The sequence below is a fragment of the Arvicanthis niloticus genome, chromosome 3 (assembly GCF_011762505.2).
Source record: "Arvicanthis niloticus isolate mArvNil1 chromosome 3, mArvNil1.pat.X, whole genome shotgun sequence".
Lineage (NCBI taxonomy): Eukaryota > Metazoa > Chordata > Mammalia > Rodentia > Muridae > Arvicanthis > Arvicanthis niloticus.
In genome coordinates, this window is record NC_047660.1 from 84,235,070 (window position 1) to 84,254,060 (window position 18,991).

The 18,991-nt window shown below is 35.3% G+C and overlaps 1 protein-coding gene across 3 annotated transcripts in view; it reads right to left on the reverse strand.

Annotated features, from left to right (window-relative positions):
* The window catches only part of Ankrd28 (ankyrin repeat domain 28), a 134,189-nt gene that overhangs the window by 80,296 nt on the left and 34,902 nt on the right, over positions 1–18,991 (reverse strand). The window contains exons 1-2 of one of the 3 annotated variants that reach the window (XM_034497950.2): positions 5,549–7,047; positions 4,340–4,423 (exon numbers count right to left, since the gene is read on the reverse strand). In XM_034497950.2, coding sequence (XP_034353841.1) covers positions 4,340–4,423; positions 5,549–5,665 — 201 coding nt within the window. In that variant the 5' untranslated portion in view covers positions 5,666–7,047. Of the gene's footprint in view, positions 1–4,339; positions 4,424–5,548; positions 7,051–18,991 lie in introns of those variants that run through there. The other 2 variants (XM_076931406.1, XM_034497951.2) reach the window with 2 other exon arrangements.

Consider the following 18,991-nt stretch of genomic DNA (forward strand, 5'->3'; position numbering starts at 1 on the left):
ACAGGAAGGGTGATATGTAAGAGGAGCTAAGGTGAGAGGAGTAAGGAGAGAAAGAGGAGGAGTAAGGAGAGGAGGAGCTAGGTGATGGTGGGGGAAGAGGTGGGGGGAGAACATGGAGGCGGATGTTCGAGTGTCTCTGCCAGTCAAAGATAGTTGATATATCTAGGTTGGGTATTGGGTTACACTTCTGATTGTATGGGCATCTTGTTATGGAGTATTACCAAACTTATAAAGCCTTTGATTAATACTAAAAAAAAATTGTATAAAAGCAAAAAGGAAAAGGGGGGATGGAATAGGGGTTCTCTAGGGAGGGGAAAAGGGGAAAGGGAATGGCAGCTGAAATGTAAATAAAATATCCAATAAAAATACATTTAAAAAACTGACAAAAACCATACTCAGTGGTATGTATAAAATATTAGCAAAAGAAACTAAAACTTAACTAAATATATAAGCTAAAAAAGTCTAAATATTGTGCTATATCTATTGATCTTACAGATTTTTAACTTTTGTGAATTTTACTTTGACACCAAATGATGAAGCAAATATTATTCTACTAACTGTATGAGACTATTCTTTGAGAAAAACTAAGTAACATGTTAAAAAGCCCATACATATGTCTGTTTCTAAACTCAATTTTTGTCAAATAACACTAATTTCTACCAGTCTGGATAGAGAAAAATATCTATTTGTAGAAAAACAAATTTTGTCTAAGTATGAATCAGACTTTTTTTTCTGAAATGGGGTACCATCAATATTTCAGATTAAACTATCCAAGAACTACAATATGATATCAAATTCTTAGGAAAACATTTAATTATTTTGGTCATATAAATCAAGACAAATTAAATCTTGGCAAAATCAGGAAGGCATTCAAAGTCATTGAGGACTTTTGGAGAATCGTAAATTTGAGTTGGAAATGTAGCTCTACACATTTACAACAAAAGTATAATGTTAGTGCAGAAGCTTGTAAAATGTGTTCAAAGTTGTACATCTAAAGGATAAAGAAACTTTGGTTCATAGTTCAAATGTAACTACCAATATAGCTTTAATTATTATGTTACTTACCCTTAGTGGTTTATACTGTTTCTTTTATAATGTAACTTTTCATTTTTCCAAAAGTTTGCTATTCTATAGTACAATTACCAACTATCTACCTTTGTTAAATTACAGATGTAAGCAACTAGTTTTCCTTCCTTCCTTTGAAAATTCTGATCCATTCCAGACATAGCAAGGAAAACAAGCTCCTTTTCTTTCTACTACGAAGCATGCAACAAACCACCAACATAAGCAAATAAATTAAATAAATAGATAATCCTTTTATACTTTGACTGCTGATAGAGCAGGCATGTAACCACTTATACCTCAGGGGCAGTTCTGTTGGTAATCTAGAAAAGATATCTTCCCTGATTTGGAAGGAAACCTAGAGAATATTCTTCCTGCTTTATCTGTTTTAAGTATGTGCACTTGTTACTCATCTCATGCTGTCAGAACAAGGCTTGGATCCTAAATTCTGCATTGTTGTAAGACTAAACATCTCGCGCTGGAGTAAATTATTTAACAAGCATGCTTAAGGTCTTGAATTTGATCCTCAACACTATGACCATCAACAAATAATTTTACTGACTGAGACATCTCCCCAGCCTAATTAATGCAATAAGCTTCCATTTACTCAGTCAAAAACCTTCAAATTGTTTTAGTTATATCCTTGTGGCAAATAATATGAATATATGCTTCTTAAGCTTGTATTTAAAATAGATCAGTTTAGAAAGAAAGATATTGTTTAGCTGTCCATAAAATTTTAAATTTCAGGATCTGACAAGAGAAATTTACAAAACTGTAAGTAGAAACAAATCTGAACTTATACTCATCTTAAAAACATAAAATAAGGCCGGGCAGTGGTGGCCCACGCCTTTAATCCCAGCATTTGGGAGGCAGAGGCAAGTGGATTTATGAGTTTGAGGCCAGCCTGGTCTACAGAGTGAGTTCCAGGACAGCCAGGACTACACAGAGAAACCCTGTCTCGAAAAACCCAAACAAACAAACACACACACATCATAAAATAAGGCTGGGGAGATGGCTCAGCCAGTAAAATGCCTTGTTTTAGTTCAGATCCCCAGCAGCTATACAAAAACTAGGGGTGGAGGCAAGCGTCTGCAATCCCAGTCAGTTCTGGGTAGAGACAGACAAATATCTAGATTAAGTGAATGACTCTGCCTCAAAAACATAAGGTAAAGACCAGCTTGAGGAGACATCCAATGTCTGTATCTCACCTCCACAAGCAGAGACGCATGCTCACACACATATACCACATACACACTTCCACAAAATAACTTTTAAACACAAATCTGAATTTCAAGTAGTATTATTCTTCAACACTTACCCTTGTTATTATTAGAAATTTATTATAGTCTCCCTCAAAGAAGGGTCACTGATATTTCTTATGGTGCTAATGATGTCTAAAAACAAGACTAGACTCAACTATTTTTTTCCATTTAAGGTATCTTGATTAAGAAAAGTAGAAAAGCAATGGCAGCTACAAGCTTTGTACAGATGAAGGAATTAGCCATGGCAATCAGACTATTCTATTTAAGTCAAACATCAAAAAGCAAACAAAATAGTGTACGACTGTCTCCCTTCTGCTTACACATCTATACCCCACAACTATTTTCTGTGCTAGGAAAAGTAGACTTGCTAAGACAGCCTAATTAGGCAAAGTGAATCATGCACTTCATTTAGGATAAATACATCCTGAATTAGGTGCATGCTAAACTAAATATAAACTGAGAAGTCATTTACTTAGAAAAAGTTCAAAAGGTTAATACTCCACCTTCTTAGAAACCAACCATTTTAGCCAACAATGCAAACCTATTCAGATAACCAGAATTTTTAAATAAAGGTAAACTTTTAAGTGTCTAGTAACATTAAGTGGTTACATTACTCAATGAAAGTAAAAAACAAATACCAGTCAGTGCTCAAGATGTGCTTGTAATATATGCTTTCTTATGATTACAAAAGAATTCTAGAACATGTAGGTGTTGTTATAGCAGCTTTAGGAGTCATGAGACTTTGTATCCATCCTTAGCTCAGAGAAACATTTGTTCCCAGAAAATACTTAAAAATTATTGAAATTATTTTGTCTTATTAAATTATATTCTTTAAGCAAGTTTAATAAGTTAAAAAAGATCAGTTTTGGCTATAAAACATGACCCTATTTCAGAACAACAATCTTATACAGAGGAAAGAGCGAGAGAATTATCTTCATATTACCACACACACACACACACACACACACACGCACGCGCACAAACACGCACGTACATATATGTATCCTCTTTCTACACTTTCTAGCATGTTAGCCTTGAATATTACATCTACTATATTCTTAAGTTCAAAAAGTTTTCAATCAGTCCCTTGTAATTGAGTCTAATCAGAAATCAAGATTCTTTGTGTCTATCTACCTACCTACCTACCTATATAGAATCATACAAACATGACACACACAAATGGAAAGACTATTTGAGAAAAGGAAGAAATGAAAAGAATAGGAAAGAATAATGGAGATCCACTATTTTCTATTTTCTAGAAAAAATGTCATTAATGAAGCTCATCATTTTGTATAGTAGATATACAACAATACAAACTCTTTGTAAAATTCGCACCAGTTATTTGCAGAAATCACACCTGCTCTCATAATTAAATTAGGTACAGTTTAACGTTACAGAAATCTTTTCTGTCAAGGTTTAAAAGAACCTTCATATCTAATAATACTTCAAAATGTCATGTTTGCAATTTACTGTCAAAATGTAGTTCAGCAAAAGAAAAACGCATATATGTGCGTGCACCCCCCCCCTCCTCTGTGAATGAGAGTAAATAACAAAACACTATCAATGCTGAACCAAAGCAAGGATATAATGGTCTTCAAAGTACTGTGTTTGAAAATTTCAAAGCAGAAAGTTCAGAGAACACAAACCTTTCAACCTGCTTTCTGGTATTTCGGGTTCTTAGACAGTTTTGTGCGTGCGTGCGTGCGAGCGTCATATACATATAAATATATGACATATACATTGGACAGACAGACAGACACACACACACACACACACACACACACACGTCCAGAGTACCCCTTTTGGTCTCAAGTGAGACTCTCTTGCCTTCTCTAAAACAACTGTTGCAAAATTATGCTTTTAAACAAAACAAAAGCATATGTTTAAACAAAAAAAATATGCTCCTTTAAACCAAAACATAAAAAGCTACCAAACAAAATCACAATACTAGGAAAGGCTTTTTTGTTTTTTAAAGTAGGTTAAAAAGGTTGGTGTAAGTGAATCAATTCACTTACCTGAAAGTTAACATCTTCTTTCTTAAATATTAGTGCTCGAACTTCATCTGGATCACCATTAAATATAGCTTGCACCAGTGATGGCTAAAAAAAAAAAAAAATAATAATAAATAAAATAAACAAAACATCAATCATATCATTAAGTATAGATTTAAAGATATGTCTGCATGACTTCCAAATCTCATGTTTTTTTTTTTTAATTCCCTGCAGCCATAATCTTTTTGAGTGGGTAGGGAATATGAATTATATATTTCATACAGCCTAATCATATCAAAGTATAGGATTCATCCTGAGTGGGGGGTAATAAAAAAGCCTACCTAATAAATCTATTCAAAAGTAATGTGACCAAAACTAAGTAATATACTCATTTTATTTCTTAAGTAAAAGCCTTTTGCTTATAAATGATGAAAAGACAAATATGTCTGATAATTCAAATCTATTTATGGAATAAAACCAGTCAAATAAGCAATTCCTAACCCACTTAGAGCTATGAAAGGAGACTTTTAAAAGGTCTACTCAGGGCATGATAATCACATGCATGTGGTTCTTATTCTATGTATATAGTGACAGAAATCCCAGAAAGGAAACTTGGCAACTGATAAAAAATAACTACTCTTCAAAGACCAAAAAAATAGTATACATCTGAATAACAAGACAAGCATATGCATGTCTAAACATAATTTCCTCATCAACAGCATAGCCTCTGAAGGTATCATGTTATACCACTCAAATAAGGAGTTAGTTGACATCACTGTTAGACATAAGATTAAGGATATAGCCTGATTCCTTTTAATATAAAGCCTTGCATGCAAATAGATAAAATTCTTTGGACAAAAGGCTATGCCTTGATGTTGCTGGCAGCAGTCAACCTTTTGAAAAATATGCAGAGTCCCTGATTCTTGTCAGATTAGTTCTAAAACCAAATGAAAATAAGAGCATATTTCATAACTACTTCACAATTTTTTTATTTTCAAGATGAACTGATAATAAAATTTAAAGTTGAACCTAAGCATTTGAAAAAGAAAAACTCAGAAATGTACTAATTTTACACGCAAATAATACTGCAGCATACAGACCCACGTACTGCCTGGAGTATGAACCAAGCAACACTATTGAAACTAGTAAACACTAACTCAGTGTGTGCTTACAAAGTTACAGTTACACGACTAGTTCTATAAAATATAAGCAACAGAAACTCTCATAGCTTACCAACACATTTCCAGAAGGTGGAGATTGTAGATATTTACTTTCCTGGGGCAACTTAGAAATGAATACAGGAGAATCATCTTCTACCTCCTCCAAAACAACAATACACACTCGACTCATTCGCTCTTTTAAAACATTAAACTCCAAGCTATGTGATCAAAGTCACGGTGGGAAGAGCACAAGTAGGTTTTCCTCCTCTTCTGTGCACCACTTATAAACATCCTCTGAACAGTGCGGCTGGTTTATAGTTAGTAATATTAGAGAAACTTAAGTTTAAAATTATGATACATAACTTCCTAAAAATAAAAACCGACTTCTTTCTGCCAGGTTACTGCAATCTATAAAAAGATTCACATCAATGTGTCAATAATTAAAACTCAGTCTAGGACTATTCTTTTAAAAATATTTTTCTTCCACCAAAATAGTTACATTGAGCTCTGAAATTTACTCATACAAAACAATCATTGTTTTGAGTGACATGCCACCACACCATAAAGAATGAAATTACAAACAACTGCTGTGACAAAGGTGGCCGCAGATATCCCCACTCTTGTCTGCAAGGTCATATAGTTACCAGTAGGCTGGGCGGTCTGTCGCTGAAAATTAAAACCAGAATCTCAGAATCTGTTCCCACTTCTAATTGGTTTTCATTTCTTCAGCTTCACTGGCTTAATATAGATATTATACAGGGAACAAACAAACAAAAATACATAAAATTTAGCCTAAATCCTAAAAATGAAGCTCAGGCGTTGACAGTTTAAGACAGAAGAGAAGAAGACGGAGAACAAGCCACCAATCTGCATTAACAGCAAAGCTGCAGCACATTTACATGTGATGAGTCAGATCCCGAGACAATAGGACTACTGGTACGAGAATCCAAGTTGATTAATCCAGACTTCCCAATAATAGGCAAAACAGAGCTAGCTTTATCCCATCAGTAACAGGCAAGGCAGAGCTTTCATTCTGTCTTCATCAGGCAGTTGTTTCTTTCTAGCAGCCCAGCAAAAAGGCACAGGCACCAGGCAGAAATGGTGTCAGTGGAGAATCTTAATAGAACAAGCAGACAGCAAAAGAATCCGAAGACCTTTGAGCTCCAATTACTGCTTCAGGGTTTTCATTTTAAAAAGAGAAGGGAAGAAAGTAGTTTATCACTGTAGTATTTCCTTTAATCTCTACATGAATACAGCTTCCATTAAATAGTCTTCATTCAGAGGAAAAAAACAGCAGACTGTGCATCTTCTCGGAGCCAACTACTTTATTCAGTCATCTGCCTCTGTGCCAATATAGTTTCCTTCCCTGGTGAAACCGCTACAGTTATCCTTCAGTTGATTTCAAATGCTTTCCTGTTCCTCAGATGATCTTGCAAAATGCTGCTGATATGCTCAAATAAGCAGGCCCTTGAGAACTAGCTCCACAACCTCAGGATCGGTACTGCAGGAGCATTTCAACCAAGCAACAGCCTGAAGAGCCAAGACTGCAGACCCGCAGGATGAAATGCCTAGTAATGCTCACATGCTACACTTACCAGAGCTCAGCGACTGCTCAGGATGTAACTTCCTCTAGCAGGAGAAAAAAACAGTGCATTTGGACAGCCTTCACAATTAGAAGGCTCATGCCAGCTCTGTGACTAATCCCAGATCAAACTGAAAAATTCTATAACTGAAAAATAAGTGCGCTTTTAACATTTTCCACTAAAAGCCACAAGGAAATCTGGTGTACTGCCTCTGCTGACTAACACTGGTTTTAGCAAGTAAACAATTCCAAACAGCTTAACTGCTTTTGTATGCAGTATAGCAAATGTTTAGCTCCATGACAGCAGCTGCAGTAAGAGTGCCTGTAGTGAGCTCATAAAAGAGATCTCGAGAGAACAGAAGTATTCTCTAAGACTAAAATACTTGACCCTCTGCTAAGGTGGGCTACTCTTGTTTTTGCCAAGACCTTTCTCTTCTACCCTTCTCTCCTCTCTCTCCTTCTTTGGATGTGTGTTATTTTCTAGAATGAAGAGGCTTAAAGAAAACAAACGTTAAGGCTTTCTATGTCTTCAAAGTTAAAGAAATCAATTATTTATTGACTCATACCTTTTTAAAGAAAAAAATTTAAACTTCATAAAGGAAGAAATCTTAATGTTAAAATTTTATGAATCATTTGAATTTTTACTGAAGAAATTAAATAATACCTTTATATCTGAATATATTCTAAAGCCTTAAAAACCCCATTAAGCAGCTGTATAAAACAACTGTTTAAAATTCTTGTCCTGAATTACCAACATGTCAAAAAAGCACAGCATCTTACAAAGAAAACAAACAAACAACTCCTCCTTCCTGATAAAATGAATTTCCAAAAGCCACAATTAAGTGTGAAAACCAACCATTTGGGGCTGGAGCTGCAGAGCTTCTCTGCGTGCACCAGACCACGGGTTTAATCCTAACACTGCAAATAGAACCACCCAGATCACTTGGGAGCTGGCTTTCACCACCTTTCTCACTTTGCTCAGATTACTTGCCAGGGTAGAGGGATACCCAGGGAGCTCCACTGCTCAGAGGAGAAAGAAGGCCTGTGGGAAGGGTTGACCAGGAGGGGGCAGTGAGCGGGATGTAAAGTGAGTACGTTAAAAATAAATGAATGAATGAATGAATATTTCCCAATTACAAAGAAATAGTCTGCCTCACCTTGATCATCTTTAATTCTTACAAGTGACTTTATGCAATTTTTTAGTATTTAAGATATCCATCTTCATTTTAAATCTCCTACAGTCTTGTTTTATACCAGAAAAAAAGAACCCAGAAATTAAGTATTTGCCTGGTCATCCAAATGACAAAAATGCTTAACGCCAAAAACATGTATTTCTATCACCACTAAGATTTCTAACTTTAAGTCTATGTTGTAAAAAATGGTCATTAAAGACAACCTATAATGACTGCTGAAAGTTTAGGTAACAAGCTTTTTTTTGTCGTTTTGTTTTTGAAGACAGGGTTTCTTCATGTATTCCTGGCTTCCTGGAACTTGATTTGTGGACTAGGCTGCCCTGGGAACTCCCATCTGAGTGCTTGGGATTAAAGGCATGCATGCACCACCAAGCTGGTGTGAATAAGTTATTTTTGAGTGAGCATTTCAATACTATTCTTTGTTTAAGCCAATTTACTTATTAAATCACAAAGGAAAAAACACTTAATATAGGTAAGAATGCCAGAAATTATTCACAAAAATTACTGAAAATTATAAAATATTCATCTAAGGCAGAAACAACACAGGCTCTTGCTATGTTCCTCATTTCTGCAGTGAACAGATCTGCCTAGTAGATGGGACTCTAGCTACATGCCAGTGTCTACTTCTACTGGTTACTTTAAAATATATGATTTTAAGGCAAATATGCAAATATTGTAACATATATAAATGACACCATCCACCTCCATATAGTTGTATCAAAGACATCATCTAATACTTGAAACATAAAAATGAAATTATAGTAATATCCTGTTGTCCATTTTCAGAGTTTTTTTCCAAAATAGAACCTCTTTTTATAGGAGTAACTCTAACTTGTTCCAAAGTATCTAGTGTGTAAATTAATCTACTTTGACTCAAGAAGTTACTACTTTTTTCTTTGGTCTGAGCCCAACTTCCATACTTATGTTTTCCCAATCATTCTTTATATAAAATGTATTCTATAAGAATTAACTTAAAGCACCACCTCCGCATCCACACCCATGATTGGAAAATGAAGTACTGACACTTCAGTACTGATCTAGTGAATTCAGAAAAATTCATAAAGGATGGCAAGACCTGGACAAGTCTACTCAATATACTGTAGTCATCTAAAAACATACATAAAATCATCCTGAACAAGAATATTTATTTTAAAAACATGTACCAAACAATACTATAACATCAACTGAACAAATAGTGCCTTATTTCCTCTATGTGCAACATATCAAATACTTAGAAAATATGTGTGTGTATAAAATTTTCATCTTCTAAGATGTTATAAACAGGATGTTACATTATAAATAAGAATAAGCAGTACAAGAACACAAGATACTAAAAGGCAACATATACCAGAGGCTTAAATATGAAATAAAGATCACATATTCTTGAGAAAGTGAACAGCATACAACAACTTCATTAACTGTAGCTGGCATGTACAATACCTTCCAACTGTCTAGCCTTTTAAAAAAGAGGGGAGAGGTTATGCATGCTTCACAAAGCTTTCCACAAACCTCACTGATAATTTTGTTTGTTTGATCTTAATGAATTTTTTTCTTTGTCTCTCAAAGAAACCAATAACAACTAGGTGGACCTTTTAGTATCAGAATTCATTCTTATATCTGGGGGAAAAGTTTGAAATTTTAAAAATATCACTTGTACTGCATGAATAAGGTACTCAAATCTTAGGCCAGTATGATCTAATAGAAACACAAAGATATCTACATGAGTAGTTTAAATGTTCTTATATAGTCATCACATTTTAAAAGGATAAGCAAAACTGGTAAAATTAAAAATTTAAAATGTTCAAAACAAGACGCAGAGACCCACAGTCAGACATTATGTGGAGACAGTCTAAATGGAAGGTCTCTCCCACATCCCTCCACTCAGAGCTCAGAGAATCCTTCACAAGAGGAAGCAGAAAGATTGTAAAAGTCAGAGGGGATGGAGGACACCAGGAGAACAAGGCCCCTAAAATAAGCAAGGCACATATGAGCTCACAGAGACTGAATCGAAGCAGCGGGCACAGGGCCTACAGGGTCTGCACTAGGTCCTCTGTGCATAAATTACAGCTATTGGCTTAGTGTTTTTATGGGACTCCTGACTGTGAGAACTGACTCTTGTGCCTGCCCTTGGAACTCTTTTCTTCCTGATGGGTTGTGTCCAACTCTGATATGGTAGTTCTTGCTTCATCACAGTTTATTTTATTTTGTCATGTTTGGTTGTTATCTCTTAGAAGACTACTCTTTTCTAGTGAGAAATGGAGTGGACCCAGAGTGGTGGGGAGGTACACTCTTCTAATCCAGGGCTTGGGGAATCAGCCTGAAGTACAGAGCTAGACTTTGTACAAAACCAAAGCAATAACCTACAAACCCAACAAATGTTAGAAGTATGAGACATGGCACCCTTATATACTGCTGATGGTAATGTAAATTAGTCCAGCCATTATGGAAATCAACATAGAGGTTCCTCAGAAATAAAAATAGAACTATATGATCCATCTATATATCAACTGGCAGACCCAAAGGAGTCAAAGTCAGCATGTAACGGAGACACTACATATCCATCATTATCACAGTACTAACAATAGCCAAGCTACAGAATGAGCACAGGTGCCCCATTCAACAGTTAAAAGGGGTATTAACCGATGAATTATGACCACAAGAATGCAGAAAGGAGGACAATTTTCATAGGGTAGATTAATAGGAAACATTTGAAAATAAAATTTTCATTGTCTTTGGCCAAAATTAAGAAGTAACTTTTCCTATTTCATATTCACAAATATATTGTTTTCTTATACTTGACATTTTTCTTGTCAGTGTCATTTATACAATGTTTTCTTTCACTCTGTTTTTCTCCTGCTTTAATAACAAAACTCTAGAACTCTCATAGTATTTTCCATTATTGATGTGTTGTGAATAATTTAAATTGGTGGGAAAATTAACCCTGGAAAAAAATGACAAGGTTTAACTTTCCTATGTAATATGTAGCTTGCTACTTGTTGTCTACTTAGCCAACCATCACTGACCCCTCCTTTCTTACAGACTACTGTCAGTTTTGTTTGGATGCCACTGCTATATTCCAAATGACTTGGAGAAATCTTGAATAGTGTAAGGTAATCATGGTAATTCTATTCTACGTAGTAAGTGACTCATTTGGGAAATGACATGCTCTGAGCCAGCTTGCTCTGTCACAGGCCAAGGAAAGTCAAGCTGCAGTGCTTCTAGGAAAGTCTCTCTCTCTTTCTTAACCAAAAAAGGGAGAGGCAGAGGGAAATGCCCCCTCCTAATGGACAACAGCATGTTTGATAATGATGTTGGGAAGTATGCTGGATATCTTATGACTAGAGGTATCTTAGAGTCCATACTAAGTCTGACTGAGAGAAAAATCAAAAAAGAAAAAGTGGGCAACTTCCTATGGTCACAGCATTGAGTAACTAAAGCACTCAACCTTTTAAAGCACAGTACTTCAATTACTGCTACTGTGATAAGACCCTTTACTATTTAATCCAGCTTCTATTTCAAATATGAAGTATTTTCAGTTTAAAATAGCCCTAATATTAAAGAACAAACAATATTCTAAGTAAAAGGGCCATTAAAATATAACAATTAACCTTATATTGGCTCAAAAGTTTTTAGGTATGCCTGTGGTGCTGGATATTTTGAATATGTTGGTAAAACAATAAAAATTACAGAATAATTGTTGGCTAAGAATGAACTAATCATAGACTCTAATGAGATATCTTCTTTGTTTTTAAGAAGTTTGGAACAAGCCATAACTAATGGAATTAATAGTTGTAAGCATGGCTTTTTACAAACTTATTAAAGTCATAAAAATGTATTAAAAAAAATTCACACCAAAAACCCACCAGAAAGATACTTTCCTTCTTTTAGCCATAAATTTGTTATGTAGAAATACAGCATTATTTGATAAAGGGAACCAAAGAATAAGAAAGACGTTCTAAACTATCTGAGTCATCACGTGAATTTTAAAATAGTATGTTCAGTATATCTCCACCCTGTTACAGCTCAAAAAGACATGAATCATTTTCTTCAGTACTTTCCAATTGATACTTTAGAATGGAAGTGATATATACAGTTTCAATTTGTGCTTGAAATAACTATCATACACATACAGATCTTCCTGTACTAGAGGAAATTCTTTGGGTATTTTGTCTAATTATTGCTTTAAAAAGTAAACACTGGGTAACCATAGCAACTTATTTTTAAATTGCAAACTGTTCTTCTCAACTTTTGAAACACAGTAACATAATACATTTACCCAGGTATTTTCAAATTACAGAAACCAGCATGAATTGTAAATAACCCTTTTTAGCCTTTTTTAAAGAATTTAATGTGTATGTATGAGTCCTGCATGTATGTGTGTTCCAGGTGAGTGCCTATTGTTCATGGTAGCCAGAAAAAGGACATGGGGTCCCCTAGAAAATGGAGTTATAGGCAGCTGTGAGCTGTCATGTGGGTGATAGGAACTTAACCCAGATCTGCTGTAAGAGTGCTAAGCCTCTTAACCAATGAGCCATCTCTTCAGTGTTATTTAGTCTTTTTTAACGGGCAAATTTAGCCTGTTTAGAATAATCTCACATTTCAGCTGGGAATTGTGGTACACGTCTATGATCCCACTCAAGAGGCAGAAGCAGGAAGAAAATGAACAAGACCACCCTGGGCTACACCACAAGACAGCAAAACAACAAAACAAAACACTAGTATCAAAGGTGACATCTGAAAGTAACAATACATTAAGGAAATAAAAGACCCTTTAATTCAAACTGGCTTCAAGTAGTTTGGCTTACTTTCAACATATTTCTTGAGACATGAAGAAATGAATTTACTTTTCAAAGTACAGTAGTAGTATATATGCATTAGAGCAGTCTTCCCTTTCATCCCCTTTACTTTTGGCATACTAGGTATATTCTAAAAGACTCTACTTGCTGTTTAGCCTTATTAAAAATTTTTGTTTATACTCTAATGAAAGGAAATAAAGGCAGACTTTTCAAAGCATTCATTTAGATTCTGAATAAGATCATAAGTTCTTATGCATAACTCTTCAATCTATACTACCGTAAAAAGGGCATTTTACCTTCTGTTGTTAAAACAGAAAACTCACTGTTTTCCTAAGCCCATGCTTTTCTAGAGGCCTTCTCTATTGTTGGCTATTGCTTTGCTCCCATTCAGTGGTATCTCCAGAATACCCGTGTTTGTGTGTTGAGAGGAAAGATGGGCAAAAGTCCTCCCCTTTGGCTGGCAAATGTCACCAATATACTTGCCTATAGCATATGCCATCTAATTAGATGACCTACTTCTTGTTGTTGTACCTGTCAGATATCACTACTCAGTTCATCTGGATATTTGTCTCAGAGCCAATCAGATGGCTCAGTGGGTAAAGACACTTGATAGCAAGCCTGACAACCTAAGGTTGATCCCCAGGATCCATGTGATAGGAGGAAAGGACCAACACCCACAAGTTTTCTTTGACCTCTATGAGGTGTAACACACACACAATCAAAACAACTTCCATTACTATCCTTGTCTTAAGTTTCATATATGCCAACTTGTTGCAATTAAAATACACCATGACATTCTATACAGCTCTGCCGTTGTATATGTGCTGTCCCCTCAGCTAGAATGCTTCTGGGCTACCTCTCTATCCATAAGATATACAGTAGGACTATATAAAATAAGGTAGAAAATTAGATAGCAGCTAAGACATGAAGGGCCATGAGTGCCATATTATAGCAAAAACATTTTAATCTGCAAAATGATGAAACATACATTTAAAACCAAGTTGAAAGGTGAAAATCAAGTTTATACATAAAAAAACTCACTGTGGACATAAAAAAAAAAAAAAAAAAAAAAACCAAAAAACAAAACCTAAAAAGAAGCCGCCACTATGGCAGAGATAACCAGCAGTAAGCTGCTGCAGAATTCTAAGCCAGAAACCCTAAGACAGCGAGAGATGGAAACTTAGAACAATTTTTCTAAGGAAAAAAACCTGCTGACAGCTGTCAATAGCCTTTCGGACTTTTTGGCTAGCATTTCTATTTGCTAAAATGTTGACATAAGTAAATAATATGAAGCTTATAAAGCATGCACAGGAAGACCTTATGGAATACTAGTTAGAATATGAAAACCCATCTTAATGAAGAATAAAAGAATGATTTAAAATATAACACATGCCACATAATACACTTGTATCTGATATTTACAATCTCCTGCAGTGCTGGAGACTGAACTCTAAGAGCCTCACAAAGGCTAAGCAAGTGCTCTATCCACTGAGCTATGTATTTGCTCCTTTTTAGGGATTTCTAAAAACACAACACAATACTTATAACTGTTACATGGAATAAAATGGGAGAGGGAGAGAGAATGTGTAAGATAGTCTTAGTTACCACAGAAAATTTGAGAATTGGGGACTGAACTCAGGTCTTCCACATGTTAGGTAAGTGTTCTAACACTGACCTAGACTCCTAAGCCCAGGAGAAGGTGTGATGTGTGATGTGTGATGTGTGATGTGTGATGTGTGATGTGTGTGTGTGTGATGTGTGATGTGTGATGTGTGATGTGTGATGTGTGTGTGTGTGATGTGTGATGTGTGATGTGTGATGTGTGATGTGTGATGTGTGATGTGTGATGTGTGTGTGTGTGTGTGTGTGTGTGTGATGTGTGATGTGTGATGTGTGATGTGTGATGTGTGTGTGTGTGTGTGTGATGTGTGATGTGTGATGTGTGCGCGCGCGCCGCGCAATTGGTTCTCAACCTGTGGGTAGCAACCCCTTTGGGGACAAATGACCCTTTCTCAGGAGCTGACAAGCATGTCAGATATCCTTGCATACCAGATATTTACATTATAATTCATAACACTAGCAAAACGACAGTTATGAAGTAGCAATAAAATCATGTTATGATTGGGGTCACCACACCATGAGGTATTAAAGGGTGGCAGCATTAGGAAGGTTGAGACCCACTCTTCTACGTTCACTGGGTTATAAAACCCTCTAAATTTATTCCTCAAAAAGCTATAAAATAGCACTAGAAAACTGGCCCAGAGGCAAACTCTCTTGCAGAAAACCCAAGTTCTGCTCCCAACACTAACCTCGGGTGGCTCACAGTGTTTGTCTCTAACTCCGGTGGATCTGATGCCTCTGAGAACACCTGCATTCATATGTGAACATAAACACACACTCTCAGATAATCTGAGCAGATTCCAAGATGGGGGTAGTCTTTTATGTTTACTTTCTTCTCTGAACTAGAACCTCGTTATAATCCCAAATAAAGTCTTGACACCAAACCACTCAATTCATTCAAATAAGAAATGTCAATAAACCATTTGGTACCTTTAAAAGCAGAATATAAATATAGTATTTACTTTTTAAAAATTTTTGTCATAAAGGTACGAATGGCTATCGGACAGGAGAAAAAGACAAGATGATCACTAAGGACAGCTTTAAAAACCAGAGCTTCCTGTACTTTAACTATTTTAATTTAAGAAATTGTGATTTTTTTTTCTTGCATGTCATTTAAACTACAATATCATCTGTGTGCTTGAGAATAGACAGCTTGCCTAGAATGTATAAGGTCTTCAGTTTGATGAAACTATCACCTATAATATCAAAACATCTTTTTCCCCTCTTTTTTGGTTTTATTGAGATGTGGTGGTCTTTATGTAGACCTCGATGTCAGAACTCACTATGTGAACCAGATTGGCCTCAAATTCCCAAAGATTCTCTTGCTTCTGCCTCCCAAATTCTGGGATTAAAATCATATGCCACCACTCTCAGCTTCAAAACATTTAAAATGTTTTGAAGGTGATAACTGAAACATTATACTAGAAAATGCAGCAGGCATAGGTCTTTAACATTCCACTCACATACAAGAATCTATCATTGAGAGGGTTAAAAATGTAAACTAGGTGTGCTGGCACTTCTCTGTGATCCTAAAATTTGGGAGGCTGGGGAAGGTGTTTTGCTAAGAGCTCACAACTAGCCTAGAATCACATAATGAGACATTGTCAAAACACACACACACACACATACACACACACACACACACACACACACACACTTACTTCAACTGCATAGTATGTCACAAGATTTTTTTTGGAATTTGTTTAAATTCACTTAAACTGTATGTCAAACTATCCCACCACCTCAATTTTACTATGGTATTTCAAATGGTTCCTTTATAAAAATTTAGAAAAGGCTTGTAATAACAATGCAAACGCACCACCCAGTGGCAAAAGGTAAGAACTGCAATTTTTGTAAGGATATCAGCAAAACAAGTTGGAAATTCAGTCGTCTTGACTTACAGAGAAAAAGAGTATGTATGTGTCTGCTATTTGGCAAGTTTTTACAATTAAAACCATTTGACAGATAGAGTCTGACAGGTTCATCTTTGTGTTTTCCATGGGAAGTTTTGTTTGCTTTTCTGTTTTGCCCATCTATTTCTTAAAGGTTGAGCTGAGAAAAGAATTAGAATAAAGTATATTTTATAATATGTCAAAATTCAAGAGTTATAAAGTGGTTTATGAATAACAGAAAGCAGATGAGGCATAGAATTTCCAGTGAAAACCTAGTTATCAACAACCATCCCAGGTAACAACAAATTAGCCGTTCCACATGCATTTAAAAGTGAGGAGAGAATAGTTAAGTATGGTGGCCCACAGGCCACCATAGGCAGGCAGAGCTCAGTGAGTTCAGGATATCCAGGACTATTCAATGACACCCTGTCTCAAAGGGGTGGTGGTAGTAAGGGGTGAGGAGAAGAGATAAAAGAAATGTGAAGGAAAGGTCTGGGAAAAAGGAGTGGGAACCCCTTTGAGTGCACCTCCCTAGCGGGTGTCTGTCAGTACTACAGAAATAAAACAGGGGTCATTTGGAAGGTCATCTAGATTTCTTAAAAGGGAGCCAAGTAAAGGCTCACCATCAGGTATGTATCACATACATGAATCTTGAATGTGATCATACTGACTCTAGTTTAATATACCAAATAATTTATCTCCTACTAGAAAACAGACAGGCAATAATAGTTTCCCGTTCCTAACTTACCAGCTTTCTTCTTTAAAAGGCAAACAAAAGTTAGATAAGACTAATGGCATATTAAATAAAACTCCAATAAGGGCATTTTTCTGTTGTGAAGCAATTTTGTATTGAGTCTACTTAACATCATCTAGCATTACTGTCTAGAGAGCGCAAGACATCTAACAGAAAGACAGCAAGCAAACTGCTGTTGCTACAAAGCAACATTACTGAACAAAGCTTCTTCCTTTGATGACTACGAAGTCTTTAGAATGTTTCCATTTCAAATGTGAAGTCCAACAAACACTAGCACAAATATCGAGCTTACTGCCTTTCTAGTGTCCCCGTCTAACGCTTCTCTTCTGCTGTGTGAGGGAGACTCTAAGATACTTTCACTAAAACCCCAGGAGACACATAACTGAAGTCTTGTGTTTACTATGGCTGATAATGATTAAAGTATGTATATTTAAGAGAATGAGAAAAGTAATGGACAGCTGGGCAATGGGATGCAAATATTTATTGGTTTCACAGGACAAAATAAAACAAATTCTGTAATATTGCTAATGATCTTCAAGCTACTTAATATTTTCTTCTCTGAGCTTCTCTGAGAACATTAAGTAAGATTTATAGGCCCCTTCCCACTGAACATCTACCAGAATTATTAAGTCGCTATATACTTAAGTCTTTAACCAATACAGGGCTCACTACTATACATGAACTGTCTCCAAATGAGGCTGACATTAATTATTAATTCACATGTAATTATGTGTAAGGAAAAGTGGTAAGAAAGTATAAGTAGCAACAAAATAACCAATTACAAGGATTGACAGGATTACTACAGGAGACTACTGAACATAACCTACCCTAACAGAAACTCCCATACTGTTCCCCATACTCCTATGGAAGCAGTAGTTGTATTAAGGTCTACAAGCCTGTGACAGAAAACAGAAATCAAAAGCAAAAATATGAAGGAGCTATATACTTTAAGAAAACACTGAGTTATTAAATAATACAAAATTTACTTTGATTTTTTTTACTAATTCAGAATTTAGTTTTTATTCTTCTATCATGAAAACTAATTTGTATAGGATATATATTTTTATTCCTGGGTTTTTTTTTTTTTTTTTTTTTTTTAGACAAAGTTTTCCTAGGTAGCCCAGGCTGGCCTCAAATCCTCAATCCTCCTGCCTCCAATTTTCAACTACAAAGATTACAGATGTATACGTGTCATATGTACATACATACATATATATACACACACACACATATATATATAATATAAAAACACACATATATACATATATATTTTTAAGGAAAATATTTTTAGAGACTGCCTTTATATAAAAACTGATTCTTACTGAATTCTTAAAGAAACTCAAAATATGAGGCTTTCATATTTCAGAACTGGTTGCAACAAATTACCTTAAATCTTAAAAACATACACAAGCAAAAATCCTGTATATATTTTCTGATAACATATCCAACTACTTTGCCAATTTTTTTATACATGGTTTGTCTTAAGAGGCTGTCAGTGATATATAAAATGTTACATATTAATATGTGGAAGATTAATTTCAAACATATAAATTTAAAAATTTACCCTATTATCACTTAAAATTAAATACTGCTAGATATTTTTTCATATATGGTTCTAAAACCTTTCAATTATGTATTATGTATGTATTTATTTTGTTTCTTCCCCTCAAAACAAAATG